Here is a 20,510-nt window from a genome sequence, read left to right on the forward strand (position 1 = left end):
TTTCTATCATTATTTCTGGATAATATCAGGTAAATTTGTTTCTACTTATACTAAATTTCAATTCCTCGATAAAATGTGAAGGCTTCTAAATAGTACAACTCCAGACTTTAAGGAGAACTAGAGGAGCCATCTCATCATATACAGACTATACTTAATTCAATATTAAAATAAACTTATTATTATTATAAACTTATTATTATTATTATTACTATTATTATATTCTTAAAAGTAATTTTGTTGTTTATAAAATTTGCTTTATTTTTTTAAAGCGTAATCTCAGGAGAAACAATTCATATTTCTTTTCTCTGTACACACCTTGTCTGGAGGTGTATATGTTGGAGATTTTTGTTAAATAGGAAATTATGCATAATGAATGAGAATTATGAATAATTGCTAAAGATATTGCAGAATAATAATTTAATAACTGAATTTATCAATAGTTATAAATATTCTTTAATATTAGTAATTACACTATTTGTTTTGACCAGTATGGGTTAGTGTATTGACTATACTATGTCATATGATGCATGCAACATAAGCTATTTAATTATAAGCAATAGAACTGGAACAAGGTGTTATACTGTGAATGAAGTTACTGTAAATATTGTTTATAAATATTTAAAAATTAAGTCAAAAAATCAAGTTACACAAAATATTGAATGAATTAACATTAGTAAAATGACTATTTGCCACAAATTTAAAAATGAGTTTCTACATTATGAATAATAAAACTATGGCTTAGATAATTAATAAGAACAATTGATAACAGAAATAGAAAATAAAATATTTTGACATTCATTGTAAAAAGTCCTTATTTATAAGTCATTAAAATAATGCCACATGATGACAATATCCTAAGAAATGTCAATTATTATTTAGTTTGTATTCTTATCTTACACAAGATTATGTTGAGGATTATAATTTTTAGTGCTTCTTTCAAAATGGATGTAACTAAAGAGGAATGACTGAGACAGCAATTTTATGCAAAGTTAGTGACACTAATCTTAAAAAAGGCATTAAATACCTGTTTTCAGTTCAGGGAAAGAGAACTCAGAACTGGGATAATACAACTTAAAAAACAACAGGAAAAATACTAGCTGATTATTATTAAAAATTAAAATGGTTTTTGATTTTATCAAAATAGGAGATTAAAAATTTCATTTAGCCAGTTTTGGATAATTCAATTATAAAATACTGTCATGATAAAGAAAGGATGGCCACACTTTCTTCAACAGTGTCCTCACTACCCTAAGAAATTTTTGGACACTTAGGTTTAGCACCAAGGGGAGAGGGGATACTTAGCTGGGACAGACTGCTTAGAGTCACCACAAACTATGCTAGCAAACATGTGCTAGAACTTCCGATGATGTCAAAGGCCCCACCCCTTTATTCAAGCCTGTGCGGTTTTCCTTTTGTTAGCGCAATGATACGAGCGTATGCTCACTGTTGACAGAATTCAACAATGAGCATATGCTCGTATCACTGCACTAGCAAAGGGATAACTGCATGGCTGCGAAGAAAGGGATGGGGTCTTTTGAAGTCATTGGGTTCGCTAGCACATGTTGGCTAGCATTTTTGCTCTTGCAAAGCACTAGTTTGCGGCACCTCTTAGAACTATTGTGGCAGTATGCCAAATTGTGTTTGTCTTTTTGTTCTTCATACAATTTTCCCCTGCTTTTTGTTCTTTCTTCCTTCTAGAACATTCTAATCTTAATTCTGTTGGAATCAACGACTGAAGTTATTGTTAAATATTATGACATTGATACGTACAATGCATTGTGTTGCAGCAATGTTTGTAAATATTTTTCTTGTTATGTAATAAAAGATTGTTAGCGATGTTGACCTCTCGGGAACTATTGGTGATGATCTTGTTTTACTCTCCTCTTTTTAGTGCTGACCTACCGTGAGTCAAATCGATATTATCTTATGTATAATCTTTGTTCTTCTGTCACTTAACCAGTTACATGAGTCTAACCAGTTTCCTAATCTCCACAAAGCAACATCCAGTCTAATAAATTCTTCCTTCTTGGAGGTGAGGGCCGCTTCCTGGAATAGCCAGTACATTGAGTCTAAGGTTACCTGAGGGCATATGTGGGGAAGAAGGGTCACTTTTGACCTGGTACTTGGAGAGAGAGGACAATGAAAGGAGAGATGTTAGTGTTTAGTGCCTGAATAGACAGGTGAATTCATAACTTCAAGTGGGAACCTTGAAATTTCCAGGTCAAAATTAATGTGTTAGAGTTGACATTCAACTTAATCAGTTGCAAGTTTCAAATGAGCAATCAACAATTTGGATAGAAATAAAAACCCTAGGACCCACGTAGAGGAAGATGGAAGCGTGTATTGTGTGTAAGACATTTCCATATGGCCCCTTACGACCAAAGAAAGACATTCATATGACCTGAATACTTTTATTTTGTCCTGATTGCCATCTTTACTACTACTCGCCCCTATCTTCCTCTTTCCATATTAGCATAAGTTTAGTATTAGTTTTAGGAAAATTATTTTTGTAATAATTATTCTTGTTTATTATATTGGACTAGTGTTGTCATGACTTGTGTTGTGGCCTCATTTATTAGTTTGTAATTTCTGCTGAAGATAGGGTTTAAGGTTTCTGCTGGAGAAACTATCTTAGAGCTGATATCCCTGATTGAACATGTAAATAATCATAACACAATAGATAAAGTAATTGTATCACATCTACTGCATGTTTAATTATTAGGTGTTTACCATAGTGGGCTAACAAAAACCCTATCATATATCTCATACCATCCACAGCCATAGAAGTGACAAGGGTGTCCAAAGACTCATCTATCACCCTCTGCCACTTTCTCCTCCACTTTGTTTGATTGCACCTCAACAGACTCCAAGGAATAGGGTCTGGGATCCATTCAAATTGAAGGTAGAAATGACAGGGACTTCTGAAGTCATATCTGATATCTGCCACCTATGACTCTGCTTTATGTCTTGAAAGAACAACCACGATTAACCACTTGCCGCCCACTGATTAATTAATTTAATGTAATTAAGCATAAAAAATACTTAAAACTGAAAAACGAAAGAAATGCCTTAATTTTGAAGAAAAAGCTTCAAAGTTTAACTTCCTTTGTCTTGCCTTTCTGTGAAATTTGACACTGATGAGTCATTGTTTACACAGCTGGATGACCTTGAGATCATCTGGTATTGGATTTCCCGGGACATTCTCGTAGACCTCTCGGGAGGACAAGGGTTTAAAGTCAGGTGAATACTAGCTGGCCGTATATTTTTAAAAAATTAAAATTTTAATTGCGATTTCCGACCCCCCGATTTAATTAAACTTATATATAATAAAATATATTAATTAAAAAAATTTAAAAACTATTGGAGATTGTTTTTGACATCAGAAAGTAGCTTTAAATAACTTTACCGAAGTCAAATCTGTGCACTACAACTTTAGAATGATTAATTAAATTTGATAAAAAAATCCCATTAAAAACAATTAAGCCTTAATCGTGCGTCATTAAAGGTTGATTAAAATCGCGATAAAATTTTTTTGCGCAGGTAAAAATTTTTGAAAAAATTTGGAGACTTAAAAAAACATTCCAAAAATCAAAAAAAAATTTTGGGGGACCGAGTTTTCTGTAATGCTATGTAACTTGCCCAAGTTAACTCGGGTCCGGACTTCTTCAGCGCACACTGCTAACTCCATGATTCTCTTGAAGGTGTGGGAGATAAAGGATCTAATTGATCCTCTGAATCTGTTAGGAAACTCCCAATAGAGACCACTTCATAGGCACTTTGAGTATCAGAATTCATGTGGGGATTATTCCATTTACAAGTGTGAAATTTTTTATTTGGTCTGCATGGTAACCCAATAAGGTACTGTACACAAAAACAAGAGGCATGCATGGGTCACTTTGGACAGTACAAAATGACAGAAATCCCTTTGTTCTTTAAATCTGCTGTTTTTATTCATTTCAGTCCTCTATTGCCCATTCTAATTGGTTCTGATTCCCTTTCACTGTTTCCCAATTGGTCTCCTCCCGTGTTTCCAAGTAGAAATACAATTGAATTGGGTCATGAGAAAGGTCATTCTTTGCTGTTCAACTCGACACCATCCCTTGACTTTGATTGGGTGATGATGATGATGAAAATTTGAAACCTGCACTTGTATATTTGATTGTTATAGTCTCCATTCTAGCATTTTAGAATGTTAACTATCAAACATGATGTTTCCCCACTCAGTTTAACTTTGATCATTTGTATATGAGCATCAGAGTCAAAGTTCAAACTCTCTGGCCTGACATTGATTAATTTTTTATTGCTTAACACGTGTCTGAATCACACTCAGGACTCATATTGTTTACTTCTGCATCACATTTATTTATTACCATTTTTCTTCTATTTTAAAATATATTTTTAACATGATTAATAACTGGTTCAAACTCGGTCTGGAACCTCACAATCAGGACAGAATAAAAGGATACTTTTATTCTGTCCTGATTGCCACCTTTATTACTACTTGCCCCTATCTTCCTCTTTCCATATTAGCATAAGTTTAGTATTAGTTTTAGGAAAATTAAGTTTTCCTAAAACTAATACTAAAGTTGGAAATCAACCTTGGGTTTGATTATTTTGTTTTCAGAAATTTTTTTTATCTGACAATTTTATTTTTTTTCCCCTTTTCATAGCTCTTCTGCTCATCAAAAGTAGCTCAGACCATCCTTCCAAAATAAATTTTAGGAAAATAAAGTTAGCATTATCTGATTCATGGTCTTCAGCTATAACATATATATAAAATACAGCACATTAAATATGAAATTTAAAAATTAATTTTTAGTTTCATTTGAGAATTACAAATAATTTTTTTCTAAAATAGGAAAATATTTTAAAATCATTAAAGTACTTATTGTTTTTGCTCATTGTTTTGTTGATATAAAAATCAAAATTTTTTTACTACTTTCATATATCAGAAAATTATAATGCATCAATTAGATTTCTAATAAATTGTTCAAAGCCAAAAAGCAATAACGTAATTACTAATTAAAATTAATTTATATTTTGATACTGAAATGATTGCTACAATTAATATTAACATTGTTGTTTTTTATTATATTTTTAAATAAACAAGTATGTTAAATAGAAAAAAATTTATCAATGACATCATTCAAAGGAATAATTTTTAAGTGATGACTTTCAAAACTTTAAAACAAACTTTTATCATATTAATATTTTTATCATAATTTTAGTTTTTAATAGAATTGTTATCAGAAAGTTGCAATAGAAAGTTACCATCATTACTCATCAGTTTTTGTTACTTTGTAGTCTAGAATTTTTTAAGTCTTGAATTCCAGATTACACAAATGTCATCAATGTAAAGTTAGCATTGAAAAATGTTAAAAATAATAGAATATATTAGTAAGAGTAAAATGTGATTTTCATATTAATAAAAATTTTTCTGTTAACAACAGATCATATACTGATTGTTAATGATTACTTTTATCAAATTATTGAGCATGTATTATCACTAATCAATTTGTTTTACGTAAAATATTTCAAAATTGCAATTTTGAGTTGAATTTAGTGCAGTTATTGATGAATGTTATAATTGCATTTCAGTTTCTATAAAATATTCAATACATAAATACATTATAGCTTAAGATTATATATCTTATATAATAATTTTCTAGCAGATAACATGCAAAAACTGGCCATGGATGTAAAATATTTTCTTTTATCTGATGATGATGTACTGTAAATTTGAGTTACATTTGATATTGTAAATAAATGGTATAGTTAACTTAAAAACATAAAATATTGTAAATTAAAATATTTTATCGGCATTTTTCTCTCAAGTCTATGTTGAAGTGGTTACCTCCTTATCTGGTGCATTTTCTTCCACTTGTTGAAGCATGTTTGGGGAAAATGACCAATTCAGTAACTGTAATGTGAGTAATCTTTTGTTTCAAGTTAGTTTCCAATTCTTTCAAAATTTGAGGGTTGTTATAGTATATACTTTCCCATTTGGTGAACATCAGAAGTAAAAGAGTGATGAGTTGGGAGAGCAGTGAGCTTTAGATTTTTACTGATTGCCCTTTACTGAGTAAAATCACTGTTGATTCAAGAACTGATTGGTGAGAGCAAGTCACTCTGCTTTATTATAAGAAGCATAAGTCAGTTATATGTAATGTTTTCATACTCCACTTTAAAGTTAAAACTATTTTCCATTTGGGGCTGCTTGCATGTTACCTTATAGTTTTTGATTGTTTTTAAATGCATTCAATGATTTTAATTTGATAGGCATAATTAAGTATTTTTTAATATTATTGTATTGAATAATGTAATGTACAGATGAATTATTTGTTGTTAAAATAATTATGTTAAGGAATTTAAAAAATAAAATAGTATGGTATAAAATGATTTTAAACATAAATTATACTGCAAATCAAATAATAATAATTTTTTGTTAATTGTTATTAACAATAGCCAGCAATAGATCTGTGTCATCACTTGATATTTATCTCATCTATGAATTGATAAATGCAGTAGCATGTACATTCATCTGTCCAGTTAATATCAATATATTGTATTTGGAATCATATAACAATTAATTCAGGAATTAAATTTAATCAGATGGTAAGTTAGTTTATTTTTATTATAAAAGTAATTAATTATATTCATTTTAAATTATATGTAATTACATATATATATATCATTATTTATTGAAATATAATATTAAACAAACATACTTTTCCAAATTCATATCCATATTTTTGTTCACTTAATAAAGAAAAAGGAATTTGCTAATTTAACTATTATTCAACTTAATTTATTTATTATAAAGTTAAAAACTAATAAAATCAAAGTAAACTTAAAAAATATATTTTAAATATAAAATTTATAATTTTATCTTAGGCAACACAGACTCGAAGGGAACATTTATATAAAATTTTAGTAATAGGAGAATTGGGAACAGGTAAAACAAGTATTATTAAGCGATATGTTCATCAGTTTTTCTCTCATCACTACAGAGCAACAGTATCCTTAACTTGTAATCTAATAAATTTATTCTAGTTTGCATTCAGATAACTTTACAACTGTTTTTATTACTATAGTTTACCTTTTAAGATAAGAAATATACTAGTACAGTGCATGTTTAGAATAAAATGGATAAAGTTTTCATATTAAAAAAGCTCTTATACAAGTTTAATTAACTTATCAATATTTTAAAAGTTTTAGTATAGAAGTTTATTTTCAAGCTATTTAAATATTTTGTTTAATAATAATAATAATAATAATAAAACTTTAAATTCTTACTNAAAATATATATATGTGTATATTAAACTAGGGCGGTTTTTTCAAGCTCCGATGGTCCATAAAACAAAGACAAGTGTAAATAACAAAATTAATTTATTACCAAAAGTTAGGTTACAAACATGGTTACTTTTCGACATAATCACCGTGAAGATTGAAAAATTTGTCATATCTGTGGACGAGCTTTTCATCCCCTTGTCGTAGAATGTTGCCTCCAGTGAATTGAGATTGCTTAACAACGTTGTTTTGAAGATCGTCATTAATTTCAAACTTCTGCCCTGCTAGCCACGTTTTCAGTTCAGGAAAGAGATGGAAGTCTTCACACATTAAAAAGTTTCAAGCTGGGTGGAAGTCTGAAAGGTGGAAGTCTTCACCGCCTTTAAACACCCAGCGTATAGCCTCGATTTAGCACCGAGCAATTTCCCTCATTCATTGTGGTATTGCAGTAATTTCACGTTATAATATCTCTTTCTGAACGATTTCATTCACAAAAAATTCTTTTAAGTTAATTCGAATGATTAGCTTTTTCATTTTTAAAATACTATTTCTAATCTGCTAGAAAAATAATTTTAAAATTAATGTTATCTAATTACAATAATGATAATAGTCCAGACAACCAATTGTGAGATCAACTTTAATTGTATTGAGTACTGTAATGTAAATAAAGGTGCAGTTTACATTCTTTGTTAGATATGTTGTAAGTGTACAAACAGCATCTACATCCTTATAATAGACTATACTTACGTTAAGAAAAATAAATTTTTAAAATAAATAATCAGTAAATTAATAATCTATTCTTTCTTAATCTTAATTTACATATAAATAACTAAATAACAAAACTGTTGATGTTGTCTCAAGATCAATGTAGTGAAATCATTTACAAATTAACAAAAAAACAATTGCATGTAAATATAGCATTAGACTAAATATCCAGCTTCCAGAAACCCAAAATTACCAAAAACTGACTGTTTTCTATCATTATTTCTGGATAATATCAGTAAGTATCTTTCATAAAATCGAAGAGAAAAACAAATTTTGCACAAAAAAAAATACTGTTTCTTACTGGTATTCCAATAAATGGAAAAAAAAAACAAATTTTTTTAAAGTATATGCTATAAACCATAAATAATCTATGATGACAAGTTCAAATTTATATTCATTTTAAAAAAATGATTTACTACAGTGCAACACTCACTCAGAATTAATGTTCATTGTAAAATTGAAAGACAGATTTGAAATGCAGGTGTAAAAAAAACTGAGATTAAAAATTGATGCAACAAAACTAATTTCCTCAATTTTTGATGATGATAAAAAATAAATAATAAAAATATTACTGCCACTACCTTTAGTGTCATTTCTCATTACAGAATAACTAAACATACTTCTTATTGATAATATCCTTTTTACATCAACACAAAAAATGTTCAGAATTGTAAAGAATTATTTCAGTTTTCAGATATATATACTGACTGTATATATATATATAGTACAGCAGGACTTCACCATGCACAATTTCAGGTTAATGCTATTGGTGATTTTAAAAAAAAGGTGGAAAAATACATAAAATATTTTATAATTGTGCACTAGATCTATGCTGTTTTTTAAGATGCATGAAGTCTTACATCATCTCATTCTAGGAAAGTAATATTGTGACTTTTCTTTATTTTGCACTACACACCAAGACACTCAGTCTTTGTATGAGGTTCTCGTTTGTAACATATTATCTCTGTATGATATCGGTGCATCTTTGTTTTCATTTATGCAAACAGGACTCCAAAATACAAGAGTAGTGATGCTGCTACCTGTATTAAGACAAGGAAAAGCCATAAAGTGGCTTCTTTAGAGGGAAAACAGTAAAAGTTTAAATTTATTGTGAAAAGCAAAAAGTCGTCTTCAAAAATTTAAGTTGTTTTTATGATTTATGGAATTGTTATTTTTATGTATTTATTTGCCTTATTTATGAAAATGTGTATATAAAAAATGTACAAAGTAGATATGTTAATATAGGAAATACTTGCTATTTTTTGGACTGCAATTTGATAAAATTGTAAACCTATAAATTCCCACTGTCATCCATCTGTCTTTCCTTAATCTTGAAAACAGTTAGATAGATGAAAGATGAAACCAGATATGGAAACTTTAGGGGCAGGAGGCCCAATTAACTATATATGAACTTCTGATGCAAATTGGAAGTCATGTTATGTGAATTTCAAAATTTTTCTCTGAAAGTAGTTAGATGACTGGCTCGACTATTGTTAAAGTAAAAGTATGACGTAGAGGACAAGACACTACAGTACTGATTTGAGGTGGAGAGCATATATTTTAAATTAAATAAATTAAAAATATGATAAAAAAAATTGCAGCCCAGCATTATGATGACACAATAAATAATTGCTTATTTATTATGTGACTTTCTGCTTAAATGAGGAGTCTTGGAACATTGGTCATATGTGGCAAGGCTTTACTGTAAATTAAAAAATTGTGTTGAAGCTAATTTAAAAGAATTATTTAATTATAGTCTTTAACTTAAATGTAAGATTGGAGTGGACTTTGCTTTAAAAGTCTTAAATTGGGATAGTAATACTTTAATCAGGTTACAGTTGTGGGACATAGCAGGTAAGTAAAATCAATTATAAATAAAATAACTTTGTAAAATGATAAAATGATCTTAAAAAAATGCTTTTAAATATCTCAAACTTTAATATAAAATCAATTTAATTAAAGGACAAGAAAGATTTGGAAATATGACACGAGTATATTATAAAGAAGCTGTAGGTGCATTTATAGTCTTTGATGTGACAAGAGCAGCAACATTTGATGCAGTATTAAAATGGAAAACAGACTTAGATAATAAAGTTCATCTTCATGATGGATCTAACGTGCCTTGTGTACTTCTAGCTAACAAAGTGAGTGCTATTTTAATTCTAGTTATCAATGATATTTATTTTACAATTAGACTAGAAGTAACAATTTCTTAATTGAACAATGAATTAAGTTTTATGTGCAGTAAGTAGCAATGAAAATGTTGTGATGATACTGTAAATTTTATTTTAAAAATATTACACTATAAAAACAGGAGATTAGAGAGAGAATGAACTGTTAAGAATAAGCTCAAGACTGGACTGAAATTGTACTAACATAACGACACTGAAAAAAAGTACTGAAAACAGAATGACTCAATATTACCCACTTTTATCATTACAATTTTCAAATCTTCTACAGATGCATTCAAAAGAACATTGCAATATTGGGATTATAGTTGTTTGATTCACATAGCCTGATCTAGATTATTATTCATTCTACAAGGAATTTGAATACTGGGGTACAGCTATACTCACATTAATATGTATTTTGAATTAAACTTTTTCTTAACAATATATTATAGCATTGATTCTAAAAATTTCTCAAAGATTCTATTTATACTTAGCAGAATCAGAAATAAACCAAACTTCTAACTTACTACAGGAAACTGATTTTAACACAAGTATGAATGTGTATGAATGTACAGAACATCTTTTATATGAATTAGCAAAAACAAATCACTTTAATTAAACTTCAGCTAATGTTTTTGACTCTCCAAATAGGTCATCATCAAGCTTAATACATTTTAGAATAGAATTTTCAATTGTAAATGTAACATCAAACATAGAAAAAATAACAAAGTATTGTGTTTAAATTACATTCAGCATTGTGATTGGTCAAAAATGTAAAATAAATACACCATCCTGCCAAAATAAACTGCCTTACTAGTAAAAAATGCAATCCAATTAAATTAGTTTTCATTAAATACACTTAAGGTTACATGTTTCCTTCATCATTTAAAGTTCACAGAAATTTTTCTTCTTTAAGATTTATAATTTCTAACCTTCCTTATAGGTTAGATCTCAATTCAAGAAGATAATTATCCTTATTTCATCCCATTTTATAGATATATCCTCCTCCATGGTATACATCGCTGATGTTGTTGATGATATTCCTGTATTGTATAATGATCTTTAATCCTGCTTGTTGTTGCACCAATATATTCATGGTCCTGATTGTGTCTGTTATCCCTTAGAAGTATCATGTATTCTCCTAGTATTTTGTTTGGGTCTAAGCAGCCTTGATTATTCCTTAGGATCTTATGTTTGGATTTCTCTTGTAATATACAGTTATTCCTCATACAATATGGCACTTCTACAACAGTTTCACTCAAACACTGGTGGAAAATTGGGGAAATCCACTGTACATAATTTCCAATTACACTCTAATAAGGTTCAAGATGTGGGAAATCCTCTGTACAAATTTTCACAATTTTTAAGTGCAAACTCCTTTATTAGATTTTTTTTTATTCAAGCAAGCACACATAGTGTGTCAAATTTGCCCATGGATTTTAGAATATTGAAATTTTCAATTTTTGTGCCTTTTGTCAGGTTTAATGAAAACTGATAGGACAAGAAAGAAAGAAATTTCACCATCTTTCCTATTGACCAGGTGTTATAGTTCTTGCTTTCAGACTTTAGCTTTTAAGACTACTATGTTTTGTTTTTACAGATTGTATTAAGTAAAATTTATTTAATGATTAAACATTTTTAGGTAAGTGTTGTTAACCTTTGGTATGTAATAATTTGTAGAAATGATAAACAAAATATAGTGGTAACTTGGTACTTGAACTGTACCCAACCCAAATACAAATTCTGGAAAAAAATTGCTCAGTCCTTGCTTGAACAAATGCAACCCACTAGAATAGATTTTCAATTAATAACATATTTTTACTTTTTATTTTGTTATACATAAAAAAATTTGTGGTAAAAATAAAAAAGTGAAGACATTGCTGATATTTCTGATCAAGATCGACAAAAAAGCTCAAATGATGATGATCTTTTGTAAAAAAAAGAAAACCTTTATTTAACTAACAATCACAATTAAAATTACTGTATTATGCATTATTTTGATTGTTAGTTAATTATTAATTGCTGTAATAAACATATTTTTCTTAGTAACAAAAAAGAATAGTATACTTTTATTAACTTTTGGAACCTAATCCCATGTTTTGTATTAGTCCTTTGTTTCACATAGCATGAATTTGCAGAATATGGCACTTTTTTGGAACATGACTACTGTGTTATACAAGGGATATATGTATGTCAGGATGAGCAGTCAATGATCTCCTTATAGACATTGTAGTTTGCGATCTTGTATTTCTTATTAGTTTTGTCAATGTGTTATTCTTTATTGGGGCTGCTGGCATTATTCATGTATTTCTTGTATAACTGTTCCACCATGCCTGGGTTATATCCTAGTTTTTGTTGGCCTTAATTAAATTACATATCATCTTATGTCAATCAAGAACACAGTATTTCAAGAGTACAGTGTTTGTACTCTTCATATCACAATGCTCTGAAAGTGGTTATTTTTAACCTTTTTGACCAATTACAATCCTTAATGTAATTTACTTTATTTTTCTGTGTTTTAATGTTCCATTTTTATTTGAAGATTCTGTTCTAAATGTATATATTCTATCTTGTTATAAATGGATTGTCTAATGATAAACTCTTGGCAAGATCAAAAACATTAACTGAAGTTAATACAAATCAGCAATTAAACATCGCTTAAAGATGTTCTAAATATTCATATAATTAAACTTGCCTTATTGTTTAATAGTACAAATATTTAAAAGCACCTTCTACGTTGGTATTTTTCAGTTGCTTTTTGTTATGCAATAAGACAAAAACAGCTTTATTTCTGGCAAGCAAAATGCTGAGTTTTAATCATGACAATGCCCTTGCACATTGCACTCTCCTAGTTAGTGATCTCATATCTGGAAAAATACCCAGATACCTGAACTTCAAATCTCACTCCTGTAGACTTTTCATTTCTACCAGAATGAAAGACCTTACTGAAGAGTACAGATTCAAACAAGCAAAATTAATGTAACACTGCATTCAAGAAGATAAGACATACGCAACCCATTCTGCACTAATAAGTCATGCAAACATTGGCAGATATATGTAGATCCAGAAAATGCTTATTTTTAACAGTTTAAATATTTACAGAAGACTGACTTGCTGAGGATATATGTTCTTAAGAATGTTTGTTTATATTTAATGATTGTAATTATTGTATCTAGTCAAAACTTTTTTATAAAATGAACTATCAGGTAAATACAAATGAAAAATTGAGATAGACAAAACAGAGAAAAGGAATGAGGGATGTCAAAAATTGTTTAAATTTATGGGATTATGACAGAATGTTTGTTTGATTTTTGGATTTAATTCCAGATTACTGTTTACAAAAGTAGCCTATCCATCTTAAATATGATTTTCATTATACAGTAAATATAAATTTAATTCATATTATTCGACATTAGATAATATGATATTACAAATATTACATTTTTACCTTCACTGGAAGAAAGCAAGAGTAATATCAACAACTTCAACAAATTGAACATGGTAGTTTTGTTCATTTTAGTTTGTAGCAGTTTACCAACTATATTTTGTTTATTGCAAAATACCTCATTTCTTTGAAATTTCAAATATTGAAATGAAAATTATTGATATCACTACTAATTGAATTTGCTTAATTCTCAAATTTAAAATATTTTTAAAGACATATTTTGAAATACATGTAACTATATTTACTCTCAAGTTATTTGTTTCTATATATCAGGGGTGGCCAACATGCGGCTCTTTGAAGGATTATTTGTGGCTCTCGATAAATGTACCCGAGTTCCCTTTTCATTTTTGTGTTATTATATTTTAAAAAATTATTATCGTTCCGTATGTGTTTCAAAATGTCTTTTAAATTACTAACAACAAATATGAAAGACTAAGTGCAATGTTGTAACAAATTTCATTTCCATCCAAGTTAAAAATGATATGACTCATCGAAAACTGTGCGAACGAACATAAACAGTGGCGTAATCGTCCGTTATCGACTGACTCCAGACCGATTTTGAATTTGTAAACTGTCATTGCAACAGACAGTTGACATTGTGCTCTGGAGGAAACAATTTGTATCACTCTTGCTATGGATATAATTTGTAATCTGGAATTTTTTGCATACCTTTTTAATACGTATTTAATTGCGGCTCGCAAAAAATTTCAATTTTGAAAAATGGCTCGGACTATCAAGGAGCTTGGCCACCCTGGGTATATATGATTGATTGAGTGTGATTACTGAATTATACTCCAATATAATGTTTCATAAATCTATTATTTATGTATCAAAAAAGTATACCAAATGATCATAATTAAGATACCTTTATTGAACATTGTCTAGAGAATTAAAAAATATCACAAGGAGTTGCATAACTTTCCCAGCTGTTATAAGTTATTTTTAAACAGAATTTTATATTATTAAAATACAATTAACAGATGGTGCCACATACAATTTTATTATGAGATTTCGTTTTAAGCTCTTTGCCATTCTGTAAAAGTTTTTTATTTCTAACTGTACGGATAAGTTTTATAGAATAATGTTATTCGTTATTAGCATTTACAAATCTCAAGAGAGTTAGACTTGATGATATCATATGACCACCCTCTATCTCTTCATCCCCTTGGTGGTTAAAGGTTCCAGATTGTGAGGAGATAAAGGGGGTGTTGTATCTCAAGGGTTAGGAGTTAATGAAGATTTTACTCATTATTAGCATTTGCACTTTTTTAATAACTCATTCTGACTCTCAAAATTAAGCTTATTTTTTTATTTTTATAGAAATGTCACTATACCAGATTTGGTTGAGATTTAGCTGTCTAAATGCAATTTAGGTGGCACTGAATATGAGTATTTTAATTGATTATTCAGTGGAAGTTCATAATTGTTACTATTATTTGATACCTTTATATATATATATATAATTTCATATAACATTCATTAAATAATTCTAAAATGCCACAAATAATTCCCATATAGTTATTTGAATTAAAATTTATTATATAATTCTCAGTATATAAAGTTTTCTCCATATAAATTAAATGTTTTGGTAAAGAAATTTATAAATGGAGACTAGTAATTAAATTTATTAATATTAGAAAATGAGTAGACCATTTTAAATTAGAAATATTTTTGCAAAGAGATGAAAAAGATTAACTATTATAAAATAGAAAATTATTATAAAGTTGAAAAACAAAAAATTCAGCAATTTAAAAATTTCAGAATTTTATTTCATTTCAGAAAATGTTAAAATATATGGAATACTTCCTAAAAAATAGCAATAAAAAAAATTAAACAACAACAAAATTCAATTTTATTTTAGTTGCACAATTGTGAATGATTTTAAAAATTTATTGAATAGACAAAATGACTGTTGGAATTGTTTTACAAAATGAGATTGATAGAACTATAATTGCAAATACAGGTTACATAAATTCATTATTTTCAGCTCTTGATTATTCAGAAAATACTTTCAATTTATTTCTGCAATATCTTAATAATTGCTTTTTTTGCCATACCTGTAAATTTTAACTTCACGAATTTTAATCATTTTAAAATAAGATTCTTCAGAAAAAATTACCACCTTTTTTATTTTCGTTCCATTATCACTTCTTAAAACACGTGCAGCACCTATATTTACTGAATACATAGGAGTTATTTTCTTTATTTTCCTGAAATTATGAATTTGTTAATTAATAGAAATAAGCACAAAAGTGCATAACTTTTATTTTATAAAAATAGTAAATTTAACTAGAATGGTGTACAATTATGAGACACTCCCATAAAGTAATGTATTAAATTCTCACATAATGTAAATAATCAAGACATTCTGGAATCTAACACTTACAGTGAATTTTTAATTTAAATTTGTGGGAAGAAAAATGTCATTATATAAAAGCTTCAGCAGTGACTTTCAAATTTTTAAAAATTAAAATGAATATAGATTAAAATAATTTACATCTTCATTTTTTAGTTGTGGTTATCATTATTCATTAATAATTTAAGTTTGCTGTTTAAAATTTTTTAAAATACTCTTATTCTTTAAAGTGTGATGTGACTAAAGAAGAACAAGTTAGCAATGCAAATAAAATGAATTCATTTTGTGAAGACCACGGTTTTGCCGGTTGGTTTCTGACGTCAGCAAAAGACAATATTAATATAGACGAAGCCACTAAATTTCTTGTCACAAAGGTTAGTAGTAAATTTTTATATTTATAGATGTTAACCTAAACATTCTAAGCTAACATTTGATAATGTCATTTAAGAATTGTTGTTTGGAGAACCAATGTTATCTTTTTAAAGTTAAATCATCTAACTAGTTTGGCATTAAGCACCTTTACAAAATGCAAAAAAGTGCATATGGATCAGATTGTATCAGACAAGGTTTACAAACAATTGTGAACAAAATTTTATAAATATCTGCAATTTATATACCTTTAACCTGTCCTGCGTTGTTCTGAAAATTTTCGTGTTGACCTCATTGACTTGCGTGAGCAATCCTGAATATTTTCGTGTCTGCATTGGAATGTTATTGACACTAGATGTTGCTATGTCTCACAATTTTTATATTAAAACGAACTTTTAAAATATATTTTGTTTGTGCAACATAAAAAAAATTTTTTTAATGACACAGTGAACATGATTATTTTAAAAAAATTTTTGTTAGGCTTAACATTTATGAAAATTCAACATGGCATCACAGGCAACAGAGAAAAATTTCAACATCTAATATGTTGATACATGTTGTAGGAAGAGAAATAATTTTCAGATTAACTTTGAGTAAGAAATGATTTTTGCAAATGGCAGTCAATGTTACATTGTAACTACTGTAAGGTCTCTTTTTATGCAGATTATTTTTATGTGATTTTGAAGTTGTGCGGTTTGTATTTCATCCAAAAATTTCTTGGATAAACATACATATAGGCTTGTTTAGGAAGCCAGCGTATAGACAGTCTCCAAAAATCGTGGAACGCTCAAAGCTCACTCCATTTGTTCCACTGACATATAATGTTTATGGATGTAAAGGACAGCTAGATCTACCTTAATCGCTTTAGTTCCTAGCAATTTTTGATATAAATGTAATTAAACATAAAAAACACTTAAAACTGAAAATAACAAAAGAAATGCGTTAATTTTGAAGAAAAAGCTTCAAAGTTTAACTTTCTTTGTCTCGCCCTTCTGTGAAATTTAACACCCAAGAGTCATTGTTTACACAGCTGGAGTTGGATTTTCCGGGGCATTCTCAGACGTCGCGGGAGGACAAGGGTTTAAAGTGGGTGAACACTAGCTGGCCGTATATTGTTAAAAAATTTGGAGACTTAAAAAACATTCCAAAAATTCAAAAAAAAAAAAAATTTCAAAAATTTAAGGACCGTGTTTTGTGTAACGTTATGTAACTAAAGGTGTTTTAACTCTTCACATCCAGATGTCAGTGATTTGTTTTTAGAGTGAGCTTTTGCAATTCGGGGATTCCCCTTGTATTACTTTTCAATAAAATAAACTGAATTAAGTTTGAATACAAGTTTATTTAAAGCTTTTATATGAATTTCTTTCAGACATTCGAAGTAATTTATTAAGCAGCCTATTTCTTTTAATTTCTGCGAACTTTTTTATGCGGTTTTAAGTTAATTTTAACTCGTTGTTTTGGTTTTATGCGATTTTAGAAAATTACGGAACGTATCCCTACTTTTTCAAGGCAAGTAAAGTCTTTTTTATACGAATTTTTTATATGCGCTTTTCTGCAGAACGTATCCACTGCATAAAACGAGACCTTACAGTACTTTGGGAATATCTTTTCTGGATCAGGCACTTTGATTTTTAGCAATCCTCACAATATCAGTAAGATATTGTACTGTTTTTAAGTCTCTTTAGTGTCATATAATAAATATATGAGCAAATTCAACTATATTGAATGTTAAGGTTAAATTATATTCTAAGCATATAATATTTAAATAATTAATAATAATTTATTTAGTATAAACAAATTTTTGATTTTCAGATTCTCAATAACCAGCATGCAATTGCTGAGGAAGTAACGAACGATACTGTGCCGCTAGCCGAACCAAGCAACTTAAATTCTCGATCAAAAAAGTTCTGCTGCTAAATGTTTGATCACAATATATTGTGTATATAGTACCAGATAGAACTCTGAGAGAGTTTTAAATGTGAATTGTGTATGCATAATCTATTATGCAACTGTTTATTGAAATTTTTTATACATTCATCACTTTGAAAATAGACGTTTATAACTAATAAAGATTTCAAATTTGATATTTATTTACAATGGAGTTAAAATGATCCACTCTACATTGGATATTGTCACTGTTCAAAAAACACAATCACACAAAGTGCACTCTTAATCACATTCCCGTATGTGTCATTCCATGTGCTGGTGGTGGTGCCGTCATGGGTCGCCTCCATTTTTCCTGCTGGTGATATTCAGTCATGGGCCTTCCTCCAATGCCGCAGGTACCAACTCCCACTCTCCCATTAATGTTATCAGGTGATGCAAAGATACTTTTCTTTACTTGTCCCTTTTTTGATTTTGAAAATGCCTGAAAAAGTGCATACATTAGTTAATTTCAGATATACTAATTGTATATTGTTTGTTTTTACAAGTACAATAAGACAAATAGATCATTATTAATTATGTTTGCATCTGAAAGAAGAAATAGTATTTTTCATTCTTACCAGTTGTTCAAGATAATTGCAAATAACTTTTGGTACATTTTCAGCCAAATTAATTTTTTTTAATTGAGAGTAAACAATTTACTAAACATTCTTATGCCACCTATAAGATAACTCAGTTCAGACATGTTATGTTGTAGTCTGCACATAATATGTCTGTTACCAACTGCAGCTCATTGCAAAATTATTTCCAGGACTTAGTCTAATACATCCTTTTCTGTCTATATGGAAGTTTGATAACAGTAGATGTTTTGAAATTTCAGTCCTAATTGTAATATTTGGCATTTTAATTGTCCAAAAAATAGAGGATAAAACTATTTGCAAGATTAATACTCTCTTACATCATAGTCAAAACATTCTTCCAGGCAATATGTTCAAATAAAATCCTCTTCAGGATTTTTCAATTAATCACATCATATCATATTAATTCAAAATTGATGTCAGCATGTCTGAATAATAACATTTCCTACTTTTGCTCAAATTTAATGACCAGTGAAGAGCCATCTGTAGTGTATAGACATTCTTAATATAATGAATTATGAAATCATCAGCCTGACATCTAAGACAAGATTAACACAAAAAGACAAAATTGGGTTTAGCAGAATTTAGTGGTCACAAGACTATTTTGTGGTTTAACCATTTTTTGCCTAATGGTTTTAACATAGCAGTATCAAATATTACAAAAATTGTTAGTATATACTATAAATTCAAGACTAACAATTTTAACTTACTTATTTAATAGGAAGCAGCATTTTTGTCAAATTACTCATAGTGAAAAGCAATAATACCAGTGGGAGAAAACTTTTTAAAAAAGAACAGGAAATCCTTGTTAGTTCAAACTGAGTTTAGCACATATTGTATAGAAATACGTAAAATGCCATGTAACTGATGGAATTTATTTATATTGCTGTTTGCTTAATAATCTGTATATGTAGCCATATTCTATTATCATTAATAAACTGAAGGTAAACAGCATGTGTCCTATGAGAACCTCACAGGTTGCCCAATAGGTTTCATAAAAAGTATTTCATAATTCCTCAAAATGTAGCCCAAATTATTTTTAATATGGCACAAATAGTAGTAATTTGACCAAATATAGTAGCCTAGAGACCTACAAATATCTCAATCTGCTACTTTTAAATCCAATCTTGCAATCACAAAAACCAGCTATATTTTATGAAATAGGAAAAGAAGGGTATTTCATGGGTAAAGTGACACCTGTAAATGTGTTGCTATAAAACCTAAGCCATATTGACCAAGAACAACTCTAGATCAAAGTGCCTCTATGCTAGAAACAAACAAGTTAACATACGCACATCACAGTAGCCGTATTGCAAACTAACCAAATTCTTTATCCCTAGCCAGAAAAAAGAGATTTACATGTTATACAGCTAAGTATAGGAAATCTGGTTAGTTCAAACTTATCTTGCATTACTAATTAAGCTGTAATGAAACTCTAAATTTTTACAAAACAATGTTTAACATCCATTAAATTCATGAGTTGATTGATTTACTATTAAAAACTTCAATATCAGAAGTATCATTTTAGGAAACAAACTATTTACTATCTTCATGTCACAAACACTATTTGGGACTTGCATAAACAGAGTATA

The 20,510-nt window shown here is 28.7% G+C and overlaps 2 protein-coding genes across 2 annotated transcripts in view; one reads left to right on the top strand and one right to left on the bottom strand.

Annotated features, from left to right (window-relative positions):
- LOC111621769 (ras-related protein Rab-32-like) overlaps positions 1–18,462 on the top strand; it is a 27,979-nt gene extending 9,517 nt beyond the window's left edge. Inside the window, exons 3-8 of the mRNA XM_023364011.1 lie at positions 6,466–6,615; positions 6,895–7,017; positions 9,831–9,909; positions 10,018–10,199; positions 16,258–16,401; positions 18,209–18,462. Of these exons, the coding sequence (XP_023219779.1) occupies positions 6,613–6,615; positions 6,895–7,017; positions 9,831–9,909; positions 10,018–10,199; positions 16,258–16,401; positions 18,209–18,313 (636 nt within the window). The 5' untranslated portion in view covers positions 6,466–6,612 and the 3' untranslated portion in view covers positions 18,314–18,462. The remainder of the gene's footprint in view (positions 1–6,465; positions 6,616–6,894; positions 7,018–9,830; positions 9,910–10,017; positions 10,200–16,257; positions 16,402–18,208) is intronic.
- LOC111621768 (survival of motor neuron-related-splicing factor 30-like) overlaps positions 18,463–20,510 on the bottom strand; it is a 53,228-nt gene continuing 51,180 nt past the window's right edge. The window contains exon 7 of the mRNA XM_023364010.1: positions 18,463–18,764. Coding sequence (XP_023219778.1) covers positions 18,570–18,764 — 195 coding nt within the window. The 3' untranslated portion in view covers positions 18,463–18,569. The remainder of the gene's footprint in view (positions 18,765–20,510) is intronic.

Source organism: Centruroides sculpturatus, unplaced genomic scaffold (assembly GCF_000671375.1).
Source record: "Centruroides sculpturatus isolate CEXI.00-Female unplaced genomic scaffold, Cexi_2.0 scaffold153, whole genome shotgun sequence".
Lineage (NCBI taxonomy): Eukaryota > Metazoa > Arthropoda > Arachnida > Scorpiones > Buthidae > Centruroides > Centruroides sculpturatus.